The following is an 18,247-nucleotide window of genomic DNA, read 5'->3' on the forward strand; positions in this document are numbered from 1 at the left end:
CGGGGCATAGGGCAGAGCTCCTCTCTGCTCACTGCATCGTGCTGGAACTCGTCGGGCGAAGCTGATCGTCGCAGTCTCCCCGCGCTGGGCTGACTCAGCGTTACCAAAGTACGTACGTGCCTGAGGCATCAATTCGGACGAACCTGTAAAACGGGATTCCTGAATAGGCTAAAACTATGTATAAAGTACTAGTACTAATTATCTCAAGGTGGATGAAGTCGTGGTTTAGCACAAGGATGAGGATTACATGCCAGAATCTCCAAAGTAGACTCCTAGTATTCTCTTTTGCCGAATGACAGAATCACAGAACGACCCAATGGTTGATACCGACCGTATCAGCCCGCCGTATGCCCTCCTGCTCCTGCCAGCCCCGCCATCATCCGCCGTTCGTCAATTGAAGGACGCCTATGGACCAGCGGTGTCACGGGTCTTCTCAGATTTGGCCAAAGGGCCGGCCTCGCGCAATCGAATAGCCCAGCTGGACATTGCTCTGGTCGTTCCCGGAATCCTATCACCAGAGTACCGACCGCGATCGCGGATCTTTGCTAGTTTGCAGCGACTACTGGCCAATCTCTACACCGTCATCGGAGCCATCAGCGCCGCGCAAGATGTGGAGTTGGACGGGCCTGGTGGCGTGGATGTGCGGGTAGTGTTTGTCGACAATACTGCGCCTGCATCGGAGGCGTATGGAGTCCCTCTGCAGGGGCCCGTGATTGATCTGCGGACTCTCGCGGGGTCAGAAAGAGGATGGGACCAGGTTTACGTCTTAGACTCGGCAGAAGGGCAACAATTGGCGTCGGCGTTCAAAGCGTATGCAGGTCCATCACGAAGCTACATCACAATTCCCAGTGGCGTGGCGTCTGCGCCGCATGAGCCGCTTCTCCGCGCCGATGCAGATCGCGGGGCCAATATCAATGACTCGGTAGTCCTCGGAGGCACCTTTGATCACTTGCATATCGGGCACAAACTCCTCCTTACAGCCATGGCGTTCACTTTGGATCCCGTGGATGAGCCGGGCAATACCGAGCAGCGATACTTCGTGGTGGGAATTACAGGCGACGCTATGCTGGTCAACAAGAAATATCGCGAGTTCCTAGAATCTTGGGAAGAGCGATGGCACAGCGTCGCGTCATTCTTGACGGCCATCATTGATTTCAGGCCGTCAAAGGACAACGCGAGCGCAATTCAGCGCATCGACCAACCCGGTCCGAATGGCAAGCAGGTGGTGGTGACGATCTCCCCGAATCTTTCCATCCGTCTCGTGGAGATCTCGGACCCTTTCGGTCCAACCATTACGGAAGAGAATTTCCGCGCCCTGATTGTCTCTGCAGAGACGCGGGCCGGTGGAAAGGCTGTGAACGACGAAAGGGCAAAGAAGGGATGGGCGCCATTGGAAGTGTTGGAAGTAGACGTGCTGCAGGCAGGCGCGGTGGAGGAAGTGGCCGACACCACGGCGCAGAGCTTTGAGTCCAAGATCAGTAGCACCGATATCCGGCGGCGGCGCATGGAGCTCAGCCAGGGGTGATGTTGCCATGCCCGACGCACAATAGGGAGGAGATCTCTCACCTCCAGCTTTGTCCGTTTGCTACGGAGTACATAGTATTAAGCTTCCCCGTTAGAATTGAAGTCAACTGGCTCAAGGAATGCGCCCGATTACATGAATAGCTTAGTCATCACCCCAGTTGCGATGCCTGGGGCAAACAAGGCGTGGATGATCGACGACAGGATGCTTATTTTGGCCCGTAGTCATGATTCTTCAGGATTGAGCAGCCTTGTCTTAGGTTTTTTTTTTTTTCTTTTCTTTTTACTTTACCGTGGCTGTCTGAATATTTTGCCATGCAGCCCGGCCGGCAATGATGGCGGCTGTTCCATCGCTGGCGTGATTTGATGCTTTTTGACTCTCACTTCCACGAGGCCATTGTGGACGTTGTTGAGACAATGGAATACAAAACATGGTAGATTTAGGGCTCAGAAACAATCCATCGCATCGCATGCCCTCCATGCAGTTGAATTTCCAGACCTCTGCACGAATCCCCAACCCGGCGGGGCTTCATTCTGATTCGTCTTTGCAGACGCGGTTTCATGCAGTTCGTCTCTCTGCGAGCCCACTCGTTTTCCAATCATCTCCGGCTTGCTCTGGCCGGTTATCAAGCAGCCGGCGATGATACCCTTCCATTGCTCCCCCCTCCACAGCGGTTCCTCAGTGCGTCTTGGCTGCAGACTATTGCCCCTGAGCCCCAGAGATCGTCGGAACCTTTTCAGTCATGTGACGCCGGGCTGGCGCTCAATGGGCCAAAAGTCGCGGATCTTAAAAGAGAAGGGCTCGGTCTCTGCGCCTAAACGGCGGATCGAGAATAGCCAGGGCGTCTGCATGCAGCTCGGTCAAGCGAGGACAAGTGTATTCGGGATCTGGATCCCACCCCCCGGCCATGCGAGTGTTGGCAGTTTCTCAATGGCTGCATGGAACCGCCTGTGCCTTAATATTAGCATGGTTGGATTGCCAGCGGGTCGCTTGGGCTAGCATTTATCGTCTTTTGACTTCCCAGAGTTTCTGGAATTTGAAATTCTCCCTCTCGAGGAGGGTGTCCATGGTTGTTGATCGGCCCCCGCCTGTGCACGTCTCTGCTCTCTATGCCAAGTGGCGTGCTTGGTCCTGCCGGTGAACCGGCCGTCAGTCCACCGAGACGATGGATGAGCAAGCACTCATCCTCCGTCTTGCTGACGAGCTTCTGAACCTAATCCTGTCGTTTTTGGTCCTAGAAACCGACCCCGCCGAGCGGCAAGATCGATTATTTCCAATCCATCGGCCTCCTTCACCACCGGGAGGGGGCCGTAAAGGCGAACGGTCCGACTTGGACCGGTATCGACTGGTATGCAAGCGGTTCATGCGGCTTGCCACGCCATGGAGGTTTCGCCGCTTCGTCCTTCGATTTTCGTCGGGCTGGGTTCCAGCGTTTGGACGAATTGGTGGAGATGGACATGGCACAGCATGTGCGGTACTTTACATACATGGTGCGACCATATTACCAGGGCGGTATGTAGGGAAAAAGTTGAGGGACGTCAAGATATCCTGGCATTCGCTCACCTGTCCTCCAGGCTGGGATGACTATCTGCAGGTCCTCCAGGCCAGCAATCACAAGCTGTCCGACATGCATGCCCGGCGCTTAGCTGAACAGCGAGCATTGATCGAGTCTCGCGCAGATGCAGTCTCACTGCGACGTGCGATGCGTTGCTTCTCATCCCTTCAACAGATCAAACTCCTCCGGCTTCAAGACGAAGCCGACGAATTGGTTCTGGAACATGTTCGCCGAAGACACACGTCCGGCAACGACGGGCCGAGACTGGACTGGGAGTCGGCGTGTACGCGGGCCATCATGGGACTGAGCACTGCGCTCCTGGGCACGAGTCTACGCTGTGTCCGGTTCCTGGCCCCGCAGCTGAGCCCCGAAGCCGGCCTGCGGCTGTTGCACACGCCGGGTGGGACCATGGCCGCGATCGCCGAGCGCCTCACCAGCCTCGACATCACGCTGTACTCACCGCAGAGCCTCACTCCGACGCTGTCCACCCTGTCCCCGGTCTTCCGCCGATTCTTCCAGGCGGCACGCAACCTGACCAGCATCCACGTTGGCTTCGCGCCTACCAAACCGGCCGACATTCCACTCGAGCAGGTCTTTCACCACGTTCATTGGGAGCGCCTCCGCAGTCTGGGCATCCAGGGCTGGCGCCTGCACTGCGCCGAGGTCGTCGGCATCGCACGCCGGCACCGGGCGTGCCTGGAGGAGCTGCGTCTTCCCTACGTGCACCTCCACCTCGGCAGTGGTCGCTGGCGGGATCTACTCGCCGTCCTGCACGAGGAAATGGACCGCCTGCGTCGCGTTGATCTGCGCGGTATCAACTACTACCATAACTCGGACGATGACCCCGACGCTAAGGCCGTGCGGTCGATGGGGGAGGTGTTAGTATGCCCGGCCTGGGTGTCACCTGGGTGTGACTGTGAGTACGGGAGTCAGCCAAGGAGAATGCCGTCAACGGAACAGCTCTGCGCGATGGGCGTGGATGATCTCGGCGACGACGGAGTCCGTGTGGAGCGGGAGCAATGGATCTTGTGGCAGACCTGGCTGATGGCGACGCCGAGGGCGGGATATGTCAATGGATTCGCAAGGTAGCGAAGGGCATGGCGAATTGTTTCTTTTTTTTTTTTTTGTTTGTTCTCTTTCAATTACTTATGCAGTGATTGTATTTAGACGTCTATTCTTGATCACGCCATGAATCACGTCTTAGGAGCATTATGATTATTCAAAGCACCGATCCCAATGCCCACCCTGCCGAGCAAACGTTAACCCTTCAATCCAATCATCCCTCCTACACCTCCCGAATCGATCAACCCGACAACCATGCAGTGGCACCACACGATCATTCACAAGGACACGCACGAACAGCTCTTTCTCCTTGTTCTCTCCCTCCAACCCAGACCCACACTGCAGCAGCTCCACGTACGCCCTCGCCGCGAACGGCACGGTCCACGACGCCGCATACCCATCCGCCGCCGCACCCGTCGGGGCCTGGATCTTGGACGTGGACAGCGCCTTGGTGCCATTGTACAGGCCCATCGCGGTGTAGATGCCCATCATGGTATTGTCGTGCGAGAAGTCCGCGTAGAGGACGGCTCCCAGCGGGAACATCACCGGATTGTCGTCGAGCGTGTGGTTGACCGTGGTGTAATCCTTCACGGGCAGCTGCCCGGTCATCCGCGCAATCAGCTCATTGACGAACCCGACGCCGCGGGTGGCGCCGAACGCGCTGCCGCCGCCGTGGCTGTAGTACTTGTCGAGGGTGTAGTGGTAATCGTACGCCATCCACTCGTCGGGGGTGAACAGGTTGCAGAACGGCGAGAGTTGCCGAGGGAAACGATCGGGGTCGGCGGCAACCGTGTCAAACGGGCAGAGATCCATGAAGAGCGGCACATCCTCCAAGGTGAGGTTCACCCCCGGCAGATGGGCGGTGATCTTCTTCAGGATCCGCGGGCCGAAGACCTGCAAGAACTCCGCGGGCTGCTTTGGGTCCGGCTCGTTCTCCGCTGCCGGGCACGTCAGCCCGTCCAGGGTGTTGTTGCTGCCGGTTTCCTCGGAAATCACCACGTTAACCACGGGGCCTGTCTGGTCCTTGTTCGACCGGGGATCCCGGTCTTTGGCATCCTGGAACCCGCGGTTGAAGAGCTCCGCCGACGCGATGACTCGCGCGGAGCCCGACGCGCGCACAAACGGCACAATCTCCCGGGCCTGCTCACGATACCGCTTGTAGAACTGGCGACCCGATTCGAGCATCTGCTCCTCGCCAAAGCGGGTCAGATTGTCGGCGCCGAGACGGTATTCATAGTCTCGGAGAAAGGCATAGTCGCCCTTGAACTCTGTCGCGCTCTCCTTGATCCTTTGAACCAGCTCAGCGTATATCTCGGACTTGCGAGCGGTGGGATACCGAGCCCCATGCCGGGACAGCACCTGCACAAACTCGACACGGCAGCCCTTGGGCACCGCGGGGGAGATCTCGGAGACCTTGGCCAGCGAGAAGAAGGGCGAGTACTGACCCCAGTGGTGGGAGATATCCACGTTGCCATGTTTCTTTCCCGGGGCGTGGTTCCAGAAAGAAGGAAAGGCCGGGGAGGCCGTCAATAATTCCGAACTAGCAGGAAATATCAGCAATAGATCTCTTAAAGGTACGGATGGGTAGGTTCGTTTCGTTGGAACCGGTTGATATGCGTACAATGGCAGCAGCAGGACCAGAACGAACCCAAAACCTATCACCGCCATAATGACTGTCGCCTTGCGGGTTGAACGTTGTTGTGCTTTGTCTTCGGCCTTCGGCAGTCCTTTAATATCGGCACCCCGGAGGTGCCGAACTTGCCGGCTGGATGCGGGAATCCATGACTGTTGGTGTCCGATCATGGTAGCATTCAAGTACTATATACGGAGTCCTTGACTCAATAGTACTTGCGGCTCAGGACACGTGCAAACAATGTCAACGCGTTGATGAATCGAATGAACACGATAACCAGCTCATTGAGACTTGACTCCCTGGTCATGAAGTGGATTCTTCAACCCGATATGGGTCAGATCATGATCGATCGACCGATCGACCGATTCTCATGCAGGCCGCGTCGCAACACGCGGCCAGGGTATGAGTCCAAAGACAGTAAGTACTCTACAAAACATGCAGCCGACGGTTGATCATGGACATCGAATAGCAGTATAGTAGGTAGTTAGCAGATAACCGCGCACCTTCGAGACGTGCAGAAAAGTAACCAAAATTGAATCAAGTCACGAATATCACTTTGATCGAGCCGAAATGACATGTCCAGCCGATTTTCAGTCCATATACAGTACTATTATTCCAACATGGACCTAGGTAGGTTACGATCAGATCATCAAATGCAGCTCCGTTTCGCACCATTCCTGATTCGGGATAAGCGGAGCACGTGGCCGGTCTCGCCTACGCTTCTGGTGACTCGTGAGACTGTGACGAGCTCTGTGACTGTAGGTAGGGATACACATGATTACGGGTAAGTAACGAAGCAAATGAATGCGTTGCATACCAACTCCATACTCGTACTCGTACGCATGGTATTTGATTTTTTTCGTTGGTATTACTGTAACGACAGACGGTCCTCGAGGACAACAAGTTCATACTCGAAACATATTTCAGACGGCATTTGATACTACTTCTGTACTTCCCAGCCACAAACATACTACATAAGGTAGTTATATTTTTTAAATCTAATCCATCATAGCTATGAAACAGATCAGCCAGTCTATGGTACACTCATTGACCAGACCAGACGAAAACTCCGACGAACAAACTCCGCACAAGGGTTATCCACCCAGGGTATCTATGACACATTCGCAGGACAGCTCGGAAAAACACAAAAAACACAGCAGAAAGCCGATACCGGGACGCCAAAAGACAGACATCGTTTGGAATGTGCCAGGCAAACAAAATGGTGGAGAAAACCCTCATATCAGGATTGAATCAGACATGCCCATTCTCATCCTCGAGATGACCAACGTGGTGTGTAACTTTCACTTCCACTCATCGTCGTCGTCGGAATTGGCGGCAGAGAACCCGTAAAGGACCCTCGGGTAGACGCCGGAGAACTGCAGGTTGACGTTGCGTAGCTAGCGGGATCCGTCGTGCCGCCGGTACTGGTTGGCTGCGGCTGAGGTAACGTAGTATTAGTAGTACCTCGCGCTGTGGTAGAGGCTGCAGCGGCAGAATTCGTTGTTGAAACCTGTTCCGAACTCGATTCCGTACTCCCACCACCCGGTTCCGTGGCTTGGCCATCAGTGGTTGGCACCGAGGTCGCTTGTTGAGGCCCTGACGGAGAATGTCGCGGAGACGGCGGTCGAGTCGGCAGCTGATTCATGCCAATCACACGTCCCAATCTCTCTCGGAAGAAGTCGCGCTCCGAGCGGTAGAAATCCCTCTCCTCGGTTAGCTGTCGTATCTCCTCGGTTAGCTGCGCAATCTTCTGCTCCAGAGCGGCCTCGTGCTTTTTCCGATTCCGAAACCGCCGAGACGCGTCGCTGTTGGCCTTGCGTTTCTCAGCTTGCAGGCGCGAGCCAGATTTGTAGTCGATCACCAGATCAAAGACTTCGTGCGGATTTGGTGGCAGCATCTGCGGTGGACCGAGGTACGGCGGCGGCGGCGGTGGTGGTACCTGCTCTTCAAGTCTGGGTCCGCTACCCATTGCACTTGGTGTGCGACTCAAATGGTCCATTCCGCCGTATGGAAGCGGCTCACCAGGAAGTGCTGGGGGGGCCACCGGAGAAAAAGGCCCCGAGACGTTGGCAGAAGGGGATGGAGGCGGAGGCGGATGAGGAGGGAAGTAGGAGGAGCTATATGTAGACTGGGGGGTGCTGTAGGCTGGACTGGGACTGTTCACCCGCGAATTCGAGTTGGAGGAATTCGAGGCGACTCCACCGCTCAGTCGCCGGTCGTGTTGGAATGACGAGGACGGAGGATGCGGTGTGAAATGTCGACCGCTGGCCGGGAGTTGTTGTTGTTGTTGTTGCTGTTGCTTGGTGGCCTCCAACGGCAGGGAGACAGTGGGCGAGGATTGCTGATAGATGCCAGTCGACGGATCCTGGACAAACGGAGACTGAGACACACTCACTTTTCCCGGCGGCGCTTGGTGACTTCCAATCGTATTGAAGTATCGATTCGCCGGCGAGACCGGGGTTATGATCCGTCGAGGCCGCATTGCGGGCGACACGGAGGGATGCTCCATGTCTACACGCTGCTGGCTCGGATTGGGCGTCGAACCTGAGCCCTGAGGAGATGATGAAGCCCGCTGAGGGGGCGAGGCTAACGCTGGTCCGCTACCCGGTCCTCCATCACCTTCCGCAGGCGGATTCAGGATTGCGTGGACGCCAATGGACCGAGTCGCAGGCGCTGGTGGCGGCTGAATCAACTGTGAATCGTCCCATGAGTACGGCCTCTTGGAACCCCTTGTCTCAATCCCCACCGTTGAGGTTGTTGTGGCGTGCTGTGCGCTCTCCTGCCGTGGTACTGTCGTTGTTGTTGCTTGCCTCTTCCCCCGACCACTGGTAATTGGCTCAGGGACCTCCCGGCTGTCAGACATAGACTGTAGTTCTCCGTTGGCGCGCGGCGTATGCTGGCCGACACATGGCCGGTCCGCTTCCCTCTGCAGAGCACCGCTACCCTCTGGTTGGCTTTGGGTGAAGGTCGCAGAGCCGGGGAGAAAGCCACCCAGGACGTGACAGTGATCCAGTCCACCAAGGGCCTTGGAGTGAGGAAGTGAACGCGTGCCAATCCTTAACGCAGCCACGGTGACGGCTTTATGCTCACTCAGCACCCACGAGTTGAGAGCCGGAGCCGAATAGTTTTAGTTCCCTTTTTGGCCGTCTGGAACGTGATTCTCGCGCAATTGAGAGTCTGGACGACCCGAAATGATCGATTTTGCTCACCAGGCAAATACGTTTGACGTGGATATGGATTGATGGAATGGGATGTATGCTAGTTGTGACCGAGACGGAGCTTTCTCAAGTAAACAAGCAGGTTACTTATGAACAGACAGATGTTGAGATGTCTGTTTGACGCCGTCCAGTACCGTGCATATGCCAGTCTGGCACGGTTGTCTTGCCGGGAGCCAGATGGTGCTGCAGCAGACGAGAAACGTGGATTGGGCACGCAAATTAGACCAGGGATCGCCAACTCGCAGTAAAACAGTATAATGGCTACTAAAAGCTCATTTAGGGGGTGAAAAGGGAGATGATCATAGTGCCTTCGATAGAAAAGAAAAGAACAAAACAGAAAAAGGAGCGTTGAAACGAAATTGACCTTGGGGAGAGAGAGCCGTCACAAACGAATGGTTTCAGCGGTGAGACTTGAGAATCACGCCTCCATTACAAGGTTAGTACGGACTACGGAGTCTCTTGGACAAGCAAAGTACCAAACGGCCAAACGTTGTGAGTACCGTAGCAATAACCAAGGTTAGAAGGTAATGGCGATATGGGGCCGGGGACGTCGGAAGAGAAACTTGAGTGGGTTCGCCTAACAAAATCTTTGGTAGGTAGGGGGGGCGGGTGGGAAGGCCCAGGGGGGGGAAGGGAAGCGTGTGATAAGCCATAAAAGAGCCAAGGGGGAAAAGGGCACGGCGTCGGCGAGCGCCTAATAACGAACCAAAGCCAAGAAGGCCCCGGACCATGGAGCCATGGAGCGTGGCGGGAAGTGGCGGGCGTGGTGGAATGAATGATGGATGCGTGAGGCCATGAGCAGCGCCGTCTCCATGGTAAGGGTCAACAACCGGTACGGCCCGGCGGGTGACGCTAAATCATCACGAAGCCCCTACGACCTGCCACTAGAAACTTTCCCAAACCTAACCCCCGTTACTCCCAACATTCTCCCAACCGTGATGGCTGAGATGAGAAATTTAAAAACCCCCTCAAGGATTCTGTTCATTTTAATCGAGGCAGACTAGCTAGACCGCCCAGGTTGAGACTATTCCCGTTCCTGCGCGACTCAGAACTAATTTACAGGAGCGCCGCACGTTATTACCGAATCTTCTTCGGAGTATATGCGCAGTAACCTAACAGTATGTTAAATACTGAGGTGAGTTACTTCATCATCGACTAGATCGACGGGCGGTGGAAACCCTCCTGTTTAGGGCAATTCTGGTCACGTTGTCATCGGTAGTCTTCTGTACTCACTAGTGGCGGCCATGATGAGCCGAATCCTGCGGAACTTCAAAGTACGGAGTACTCCGTAACTGGACGCAGGGCCACATCGAACGGTCTAGAAAGGGAGAGCTGGCAGTACGACTCGCAAACTCTGGATGTGCAACATCAACAGTTGAGACGTTTGAGGAATTTTCGTACGAGTACGAGTAGTCTAACTCTCTGTAGACCCCGAAGCCGGAATCACATGTCCATTATGGAGAGAGAGAGAAAGAAAAAAAAAAAAACACCTCTGGAGAAACATGTGCCGCGGATGAACTGCTGCAATGGTCAACGGCGATTTGGAAATCTCGGCAACCATTTCAGCCAGTATCATTCTCGTTTTGGCACCAATGATCAGGTACCAGCTCATAGCTGACATAGCATTTTTGCGAGTTGCCATTCGCTAAATTGCAATCAATATTCGAGGATGAGTTAGGGACTCGGAGTACATGGCTACTTCTACATACATGGAGGTCACTCCTTACTCCGTACTTCGTATTCTTTTGAGCTTTGAACCCGAGCTACCTCGGACTACGGCGGGTAGTGGGAGCAACGGAGACAGCTGGCCGCCATCTCGTCTCCACGAGTCCACCGCAGACGACAATATGACGACATCCCATCGCAGGGGGGGAGCCCACTTGTCAATATAAAAGCAGCCCAGTTACCATCAGATCGACTGCCGTTGGTCGGGCATCAACGCCCGCTATGCCGAACCAGAAGCTGGTCTGATGATATCTGATCAGCCAAGCAGGACAATAATCGAGCAACTCTACATGAGCAAGACTCAGCAAGAGAAATCACGCCACGCCCACTGGGAGCCATGAGCAAAGGCAGAAAGCTGTACTCCGTACTCGTAGCAGAAACACGTTATCATCAGTTCGTCCTCTTGACTGCGTAATACGATCGCACCGGGCATCGCATTGACAAGTGTGATGATCACGATCGAAATCGTTCATGACTCAGACTTAATAACGCTCATTGTCACCGCTGAATCAAAATTGACTGGGAAGGTTTTTTCCTTTCGTGGCATTGTGATGAACCACGCATTGTTCCAGCAACCTACGTACCTAGGTTTGAACTACGCTACAGAGTACTCGTCCAAGTATGATTCTACTCGCCAACAATCTTCAATCAGGTCAACCCCTCTTGGCCTTTATGCACTCCGTCCGGTGCATTCAGAGGTCCACAATTTCTGGTAGGCTGGGGATCTGCGCCATGGACACGGAGCCACTTGCGGCCGTAACCATGAATCGAATTGAACCGATTCATTTTTAGTCCAATCTCTCCGTCTGCCTGTCATCCAGAGTCCATAGATAACCTTTTGCTCATCCATGGCTCTGGAGGAAGCTAATCGCTGCAGTAGTGCAGCAGACACTTTCCCAAGGCAGAAGGAGGCAAAGCCAAATGTGCATCGCTTTGATCGCAGATCTCGTTCCAGATGGGCTGAGCACTGACAGAACCGACAGGGCATCGTCTGAGATCCTCGGATTCTCTCCGTGGTACACGTAATGAACAATGACAACGGACGAATGAGTTTACAGGACATGATGAAGTTGTAACAAGTCTTCCAACCCGCCTTCGGTAGATTTAGCTTGCGGAGAAACAGGGTGATGCCAGAACTTTGTCAACCTACGAGGAAGTACGAGTAGGGGAAGTATGGAGTCAGGACAAGTTTGATGTCGCAGTCCCTCTTTCAAACAGAGTTCAACAATTTGGCGGACAACAAGGTTGACTGCCGAGTGGTACGGAGTTCTCGGTTCTCCGGACTCGAAGGCGGACGGACTTGGACTCCGTACCTTGCCGATTGAATCTTGACCGAGTTGGTGGCCCAAGAGGCTCTCTGGTGGAGCCCGCGAGAGGCAACTGTTGCCCAGTTCTCATCATCGTACCTGAGAGCTCTACTGTCCAGATTCATGCGTCCTGTACGAGGTGGAGTCCAAGGACCACAACAATGGGGAGTTTATTTCCAAGGTCATTCCACTCCAAGGTTATTCCGCAAGGAGTACGGAGTACCTACTCCGTAGGTTAACTCATGAGCACTCGTACCGGCACCCGTCGACACTTCGATAGGGACGGAGTACGAGTACTCCGTACATAACCACAAGTGCCTCAGAGTTCGGACATACGAGTACGAGTAGTAGGTTACTCGTTTGTGGTCAAGTCCGCCGTTGGCAGTCGGCGTATTTTTTGGCCTGCGGCCAGTTGTCGGAGATTCAGACCAAAATCGCAACGCATGGTCAGTCGGCAAGTCGGAACTCGCTTTCGACAGGAGACTATGTACCTTTAGCTGAGTCCGACTCGGCAGAATAGCTACTTTAGTTGCTCCGCGCGCATAAGTTAATCGAGAGAGATTGAAAGAATGATAGGTTCCCTTTCAGCCAATCCGAAATTCGTACTCGTACGGAGTATGCCTGGAGAAGTTGAGACGGGCTGTCATTGGTGCAGACTGCACAGTCACGTTCTGTAACAGGAAAGTACTCAGTATCCATACCGTACATATACGAGTACGGAGTACGGAGTATGTGCTGACCTGAACCAAAAAGGCGTTGGTCTCGTCGCCGAACTTAATCAGAATGAAGAAAGAGTCCGTACTCCGTAAAAAAAAAAGAAAAAAGAAACCAACGTCATGACATGAAACCAGGCCATCATAACCGAGAGAGGCGAGATTAGCTTTAAGAAAGAACGGAGTAACGGACTAACAGTTGGGGTCGGGGTTCTCCCTGAGCCACCAGCCAAGCTGAGAGAAACTTTTTCGCTGAAAACTTCAAGACGCAGCGCCGCATATTTCGGCCAGCGGGAAAAAATTGTCCCTCCTTGCAGTCCTTGCACCAGAAAGGTTAAGCGCATCCTCCGGAAATCGGGATGCCAATTCCGAACGAGCAAGCGTCTTTAATCAAATTAGTGCCTCTTTAGCTTCTCCCAAGAGACCGGTACTTGGCAGCAAACTTAACTGCTTTGAGAGATCCCAGTGGGTCACGTGTGGATACTAACCGACGGGAGACTAGCGGTACCGACTTTTACCTGACCTTGGTTAGCTTTGAGTATTCGGAGCCCGGTGATTGGGTCGGGCTCCGTAATTACTCCGTTAAGATTACGCGCGTTCTTAACCAGTGCACCATGACAAGGCACAAACCTAGCCGCACAAGGGGCACAAGCCGCAAAATGATACGGTACTTTCCAGGAACAACCAATCAGCGGTCTAGACTCCTTTTCCCCTTCCTGTTTGACGATTTGTCAAACATCCATTGCGAAGCACGATGGATATGAGAAAACTTGGGGGAAACCTTCTTTCAAACTAACTAGATCAACAGGTACTCCGCAAGTTGATCAGTAACTCGTGCTCTACGGAGAATATTCCGTACTGAGCACCCAAACACATTTCACGGAGACTTTGGGTGAGTAAAACAGCCCATATGCAATCCATACATTCATACATGACCCTACGGAGCTCAGCGGAAGAACCACTGAACTCTTCACCTTGCATGGCAGTAAAAGCATTGGTCGAATTCGCGACGGTAAGACCAACTGACGGTCAGAACATCAGCCACTTTCACTTGCAGATGGGCATGCCAGGTACCTCCATTATCTGCAGAGAAGTACGGAGTAGCCGACTAACAGAAACCAGCCATAGCGCAAGACATCGAATGCACAGTGGATCGTCGACAGATCCACCATAATCATCCACATCGTCATGTCGGAGACATAGGTCATACTGTAGCCGGAGGTACGATGGCTCGTGACTGCGAGGGACGACTGGCAGACAGCGCACTCTGTAAGTGGGCTACGAGCATGAACTACCCCGTACTCCATCCGGAGTACGTCCAATCTACGGAGTATTTCAAAATTAGTTGACCCCCCCGGCTTCCGAGTCGCCTTCGCTTCGCAGCGAGTGTAATGTCCAATCCGAATGTTTCCCAGTCCCGTGACAGAGATCAGTGCTTACGAACCTCGACGAGAAGAACTGAGAGGGGCATCTCCATAGTAGCAGTCTCAGTAACTACACTCAAATCGTTCCTCGTCGAATCATCAACGTCGATTGATGGATACATCATGCATGCATATCAACATGCACGTCAAGTAAAAGAGCCGTAAAACGTGCATGATCTGGCCCCTGTCCGGGGCTCTTGTTTGCGTCCGCTTAATATATGCACACCGAAAAGCCGAAAAGCCTAAGGCCTTAGCACCAACTCGAACCGATTGCCAACTTGACCAGGAGTCACATTGCAGACTCGGAGCATCATGCAAGTCAAGATCGATCTTGACGTGATAACGCAGGCAATTGGATAGTACTCCAGAAAAATAACTGCATAATCAAGCCACCATTCCCCCGCAGGGTGAAAATTTTTCTCCTGACGACTCCGTACGGGGTGTACCTATTAACTCAGTACTCCATTCTCCGTGGTTAGTTGGTTTAATCTAGTATCGTAATTGCCCCCCCCCCCCCCCCCCCCACTTGCGCTTCTAGTTTTTCTATCACATGGATTTACGAGTATGTCTGTCTCCAATGGCGAATAGGAATAGCTTGCTCGAGAAGTGCTGCTCTCTGTGACATCACAATTGAAATCACAGCGAAAGGATGCCGGCCTCGGCAAGTTTCTTTGCGCGTCTGCCCGGCCCGTGCTAATCTGGAGGAACGAGTCAACGACAATCACCTAGCGCTAGCGCATTTTCCGTACTGGTGGATTTTACTCGAAAGCCCTTTGGAGAGGAGTGCGTATCGCCAAATGCAGTACAGAATCATGAATCTGATGATGTTGACAAATTGTTCCTTAAATTAGGGTTTGCTGGCCATGTGACAAGGAGACTTCATTGCAGGCTCGCAATGATTTTTATTGTACTATTTGTACGGAGTACCTGATCTGTGATCTTGTCCAAGCCTGTACGATTTCAGCTATTCGATCAATTCGATCACAGGTATCGACTCGGAGAAGACTCGAACCACGCTTGATGGTCCCAGATTAGGGTACCTGAGACCACTGAGCTTTGCCTTACTCCATTGTCGCTGCAAGGTGACCTATTTGGAAATTCAGTCCCCATTCATCCCATGAGATTTTGGCGTCCTCATCACACTTGGGAGGAGTGAAAGGGACTGGCGAGCATTTGATTTGATCTGTTCAGAAATATTCTCTAAAGAGGAAAGAAAGGTACGGAGTACTCCGTACAGTATGAGAAAAAAAAAATAACGCAGAAGAGAGGGAATCAGAAAAGATCTTGATTGCTGAGAGAAGCGCAGTATTTCATGGTCTCCAAACATTGTGTGTCGACAGCTAAGCTCCGTGGAAAAAAAAGATGGATGGGGGAAATGCCGAATGCCGACCAAACACCACGGGCATGGATTTTCTACTCTCCTCCCGTGGTCTGCGCGCATCATCTCATTGGGAGGAAAATTCAACCGATTGATGACAGGTTTGATTCAACACCTTGCGATTTTCTCCATAGTACGCGATGATTTTTCTCTCTGACGGCAATTTGTAGATATCTCTATTTTTTTCTTCCCGACCTAAGCGCTGACTGATGCTTTGTGCTTTCCAGCTGGCGGCTAGATTGCCAGGATGGCATATGATCGGATCCATTCTCATTCAACGGCCTTGGAACTTTTCTGGCTGACTGTACGGAGTAGTAGTACTGTTTGAGGAAAGAAAAAAGCTTGGACGCAGAAGGACTGAACCCTTGTTGCCCCGACGCAAAGCAGCAGGGAGAAGGCAACGAGTTCATAGTACTAACTGGAATAACGAAGCCGATCCAGGAGCTTTAACAACAGGAGTACCCGAGGACAGCTCAGCATGCACCAGCACATTACTGGACACGAGGCTTGCTCTCGTCATCTGCATCAATCGTGACTACGCTGTCTAGATCTACTATTCTCCAATGGAGCGCTACGATTTTTTTGATAACTGTTGCTTGATTGTCCTGACCCTCCAGCACTTGTAGTCAAATCGAGTCTGATGCCTGGATGGAGGATAATGATACATTTATCCACTGGGATGCAGGGTCGAATCGATCACACATCTGCAAGATCCTGGCGGGATGATAGGTGAAGCTGACCAAAAAGCAGTCTGAGCTATCCGAGTGTAAAGCGGCCCAGTTCTAGGCCAGCAGTAACGTTTCGACATGTTCTACGAGTATACGTACCTCCGGAGACTTCCCAGATTTTGCTCCAGCCTGGCCACGACTGACACAAGGAAGGGAACCGAGCGCTTTACCAATGGCATCCATCAACAGGGTAACAAGATCCGGTGCCACTGCTTCATGGGCTTGCATTGATCTGACATGGATTGGAGATCCAGAGTTCTAGAATCTGGCTTCTCATCTGCATGGTAAGTATGTACATCGGAAGGCCTCGTTTGTGAGCATACCACGTTGCTAATAATACTAGGGTCGGAGCTTCCCTACGAGGAGCTGATGCCGTGATCGATCAATTGTCAAAATCCATGCATCGACAAAAGAATGACAGGTCACAGGAATCGGACCCAAGGATTCGCGCTTAAAAGTAGCAGCTTGGCGCCCTGCAGGACGTGACTATATTTTGGGAGGTGTTTTGTTCTGATGAGTCTGAGTAAGCAAGGGACAAGGATGTCGAGGAAGCCTAAGACTGATCATAGTGATTGTCGGTTGTCCTGAAATCAATCCTAAACCTGCTTCGAGGTCCGTAGAACATATAGGTACCGACAGAGTATGCGCTCCGGGTCGAATGTTGAGTAGGATTCTCTTCATCTATATATAGGCCTACCCCATGCTCGTCCTCGTACATGACTACCTCTAGGTTCTGCGATGGGTTGGAGGATATATACGAATTACTCCGTACTCCCTCCCTACAAGGGTCTACTAATGTTGCACTTCTAATAACTTCGAACCCTGGACCGTACCCTGGCTTGACATGCATAGACGAAACATCATGTGATTCAAGTATCATTTTATCACGGACATGATTAGTAGTGATCTGCGATGCCCGAGACCGGTCGAAATGTGCCTGGATCGATTTGTAGGTTATGGGACACAATTTCTCACACTGCCAGACAGACACCAACAGAGTATGTAGTAATGTCCACCGTTCGGTAAGAAGCTCTCGAGTCCCAACACACAAATCATCACGCCAAACTCCGTATGATGCGTATACATACGCTGCATAAATCTAAAAGCCAAGTACACTGATCAATCCAGTGGAGTCACTTTCTTCACCACCCTCGCTGGCGTCCCCATGGCCACACTCCAATCCGGGATATCCCTCGTCACGACACTCCCCGCGGCGATGGTACACCCTTTCCCAATAGTCACCCCGGGTAAGATCACCACATGCCCACCAACCCAGCAATCATCCCCAATGACCACCGGCCGCGCATACTCGATATTCTTCCGTCGACTCTCCACCTCCGTCTCATGCGTCGCCGCCAGAATCGACACGTGCGGGCCAAACATGACACGATCCCCAATCGTCACCAGCGCACAGTCAAGAATCGTCAGGTTGAAGTTGGCGTAGAACCGTTCCCCGAGCCGGATGTTGGCGCCGTAGTCGACGTTGAACGGCGGCTCAATGAACACGTCGTCGCCCTTGATTTCCCCGAGAAGCTCCCGCAGCCATTCCAGCCGCTGCCGCTGCACGGCATCCAGATCCTGCGCCGTCTCGACGGCGGGGAAGGTCGTGTTGTAGCGATGGCATAAAGCACGGGCCCGGTATCGGGCCGCTTTCAGTTCGGGAACGAATGCATCGTATCTGCGTTCAACACCAAACTCCCGTCGCGTGCATATATTAGCTCTCGGCTTCTTTTTCATGGACGAATGGTTTATCTTTTTTTTTATTTCCAAGTTATTTGAGACATGCTTACTTACAGCATCCCGGAAATCATCTTCTCATACTCTTCACACCAGGGTACGTGCTTCAATTGCCGGGCTAGCGCAATCTGCGTGTCATCTTTGCTGGTGCTAGGGCCCCTGGTGGTCGACGACGGCTTCGTGTCAGTCATGATGATCTGGCATCCTGCGTTCATGCACGCAAAACTCGGATTCCAGCAAAGCAC

General features: G+C 52.9%; 9 protein-coding genes across 9 annotated transcripts; 3 read left to right on the forward strand and 6 right to left on the reverse strand.

Annotated features, from left to right (window-relative positions):
* Positions 1–316: 316 nt before the first annotated feature.
* VTN31DRAFT_2993 (uncharacterized protein) lies at positions 317–1,525 on the forward strand (the record flags this gene model as incomplete). The annotated part of the gene is made up of 1 exon (XM_069403222.1): positions 317–1,525. One exon carries the CDS (start codon positions 317–319, stop codon positions 1,523–1,525), a length of 1,209 nt encoding a protein of 402 aa, XP_069262426.1.
* Positions 1,526–3,149: 1,624 nt separating this feature from the next.
* VTN31DRAFT_2994 (uncharacterized protein) lies at positions 3,150–4,166 on the forward strand (the record flags this gene model as incomplete). The annotated part of the gene is made up of 1 exon (XM_069403223.1): positions 3,150–4,166. One exon carries the CDS (start codon positions 3,150–3,152, stop codon positions 4,164–4,166), a length of 1,017 nt encoding a protein of 338 aa, XP_069262427.1.
* A 126-nt stretch (positions 4,167–4,292) lies between these two features.
* On the reverse strand, positions 4,293–5,942 carry VTN31DRAFT_2995 (uncharacterized protein; the record flags this gene model as incomplete). Its single annotated transcript, XM_069403224.1, has 2 exons — positions 4,293–5,679; positions 5,761–5,942. 2 exons carry the CDS (start codon positions 5,940–5,942, stop codon positions 4,293–4,295), a joined length of 1,569 nt encoding a protein of 522 aa, XP_069262428.1.
* Positions 5,943–6,486: 544 nt separating this feature from the next.
* Positions 6,487–7,011, reverse strand: VTN31DRAFT_2996 (uncharacterized protein; the record flags this gene model as incomplete). Its single annotated transcript, XM_069403225.1, has 2 exons — positions 6,487–6,784; positions 6,830–7,011. The coding sequence occupies 2 exons, from the start codon at positions 7,009–7,011 to the stop codon at positions 6,487–6,489; spliced, it is 480 nt and encodes a 159-aa protein (XP_069262429.1).
* A 28-nt stretch (positions 7,012–7,039) lies between these two features.
* Positions 7,040–8,635, reverse strand: VTN31DRAFT_2997 (uncharacterized protein; the record flags this gene model as incomplete). The annotated part of the gene is made up of 1 exon (XM_069403226.1): positions 7,040–8,635. The coding sequence occupies one exon, from the start codon at positions 8,633–8,635 to the stop codon at positions 7,040–7,042; it is 1,596 nt and encodes a 531-aa protein (XP_069262430.1).
* A 773-nt stretch (positions 8,636–9,408) lies between these two features.
* Positions 9,409–9,721, reverse strand: VTN31DRAFT_2998 (uncharacterized protein; the record flags this gene model as incomplete). The annotated part of the gene is made up of 2 exons (XM_069403227.1): positions 9,409–9,414; positions 9,467–9,721. 2 exons carry the CDS (start codon positions 9,719–9,721, stop codon positions 9,409–9,411), a joined length of 261 nt encoding a protein of 86 aa, XP_069262431.1.
* A 2,653-nt stretch (positions 9,722–12,374) lies between these two features.
* Positions 12,375–13,015, reverse strand: VTN31DRAFT_2999 (uncharacterized protein; the record flags this gene model as incomplete). The annotated part of the gene is made up of 5 exons (XM_069403228.1): positions 12,375–12,424; positions 12,514–12,542; positions 12,629–12,693; positions 12,763–12,795; positions 12,929–13,015. The coding sequence occupies 5 exons, from the start codon at positions 13,013–13,015 to the stop codon at positions 12,375–12,377; spliced, it is 264 nt and encodes an 87-aa protein (XP_069262432.1).
* A 699-nt stretch (positions 13,016–13,714) lies between these two features.
* Positions 13,715–15,736, forward strand: VTN31DRAFT_3000 (uncharacterized protein; the record flags this gene model as incomplete). The annotated part of the gene is made up of 7 exons (XM_069403232.1): positions 13,715–13,805; positions 13,858–14,004; positions 14,889–14,942; positions 15,011–15,024; positions 15,351–15,376; positions 15,466–15,638; positions 15,708–15,736. 7 exons carry the CDS (start codon positions 13,715–13,717, stop codon positions 15,734–15,736), a joined length of 534 nt encoding a protein of 177 aa, XP_069262433.1.
* A 1,648-nt stretch (positions 15,737–17,384) lies between these two features.
* VTN31DRAFT_3001 (uncharacterized protein) lies at positions 17,385–18,193 on the reverse strand (the record flags this gene model as incomplete). The annotated part of the gene is made up of 2 exons (XM_069403233.1): positions 17,385–17,943; positions 18,060–18,193. 2 exons carry the CDS (start codon positions 18,191–18,193, stop codon positions 17,385–17,387), a joined length of 693 nt encoding a protein of 230 aa, XP_069262434.1.
* Positions 18,194–18,247: the final 54 nt, after the last annotated feature.

This window comes from Thermomyces dupontii (assembly GCF_041956625.1).
Source record: "Thermomyces dupontii strain NRRL 2155 unplaced genomic scaffold VTN31scaffold_2, whole genome shotgun sequence".
Lineage (NCBI taxonomy): Eukaryota > Fungi > Ascomycota > Eurotiomycetes > Eurotiales > Trichocomaceae > Thermomyces > Thermomyces dupontii.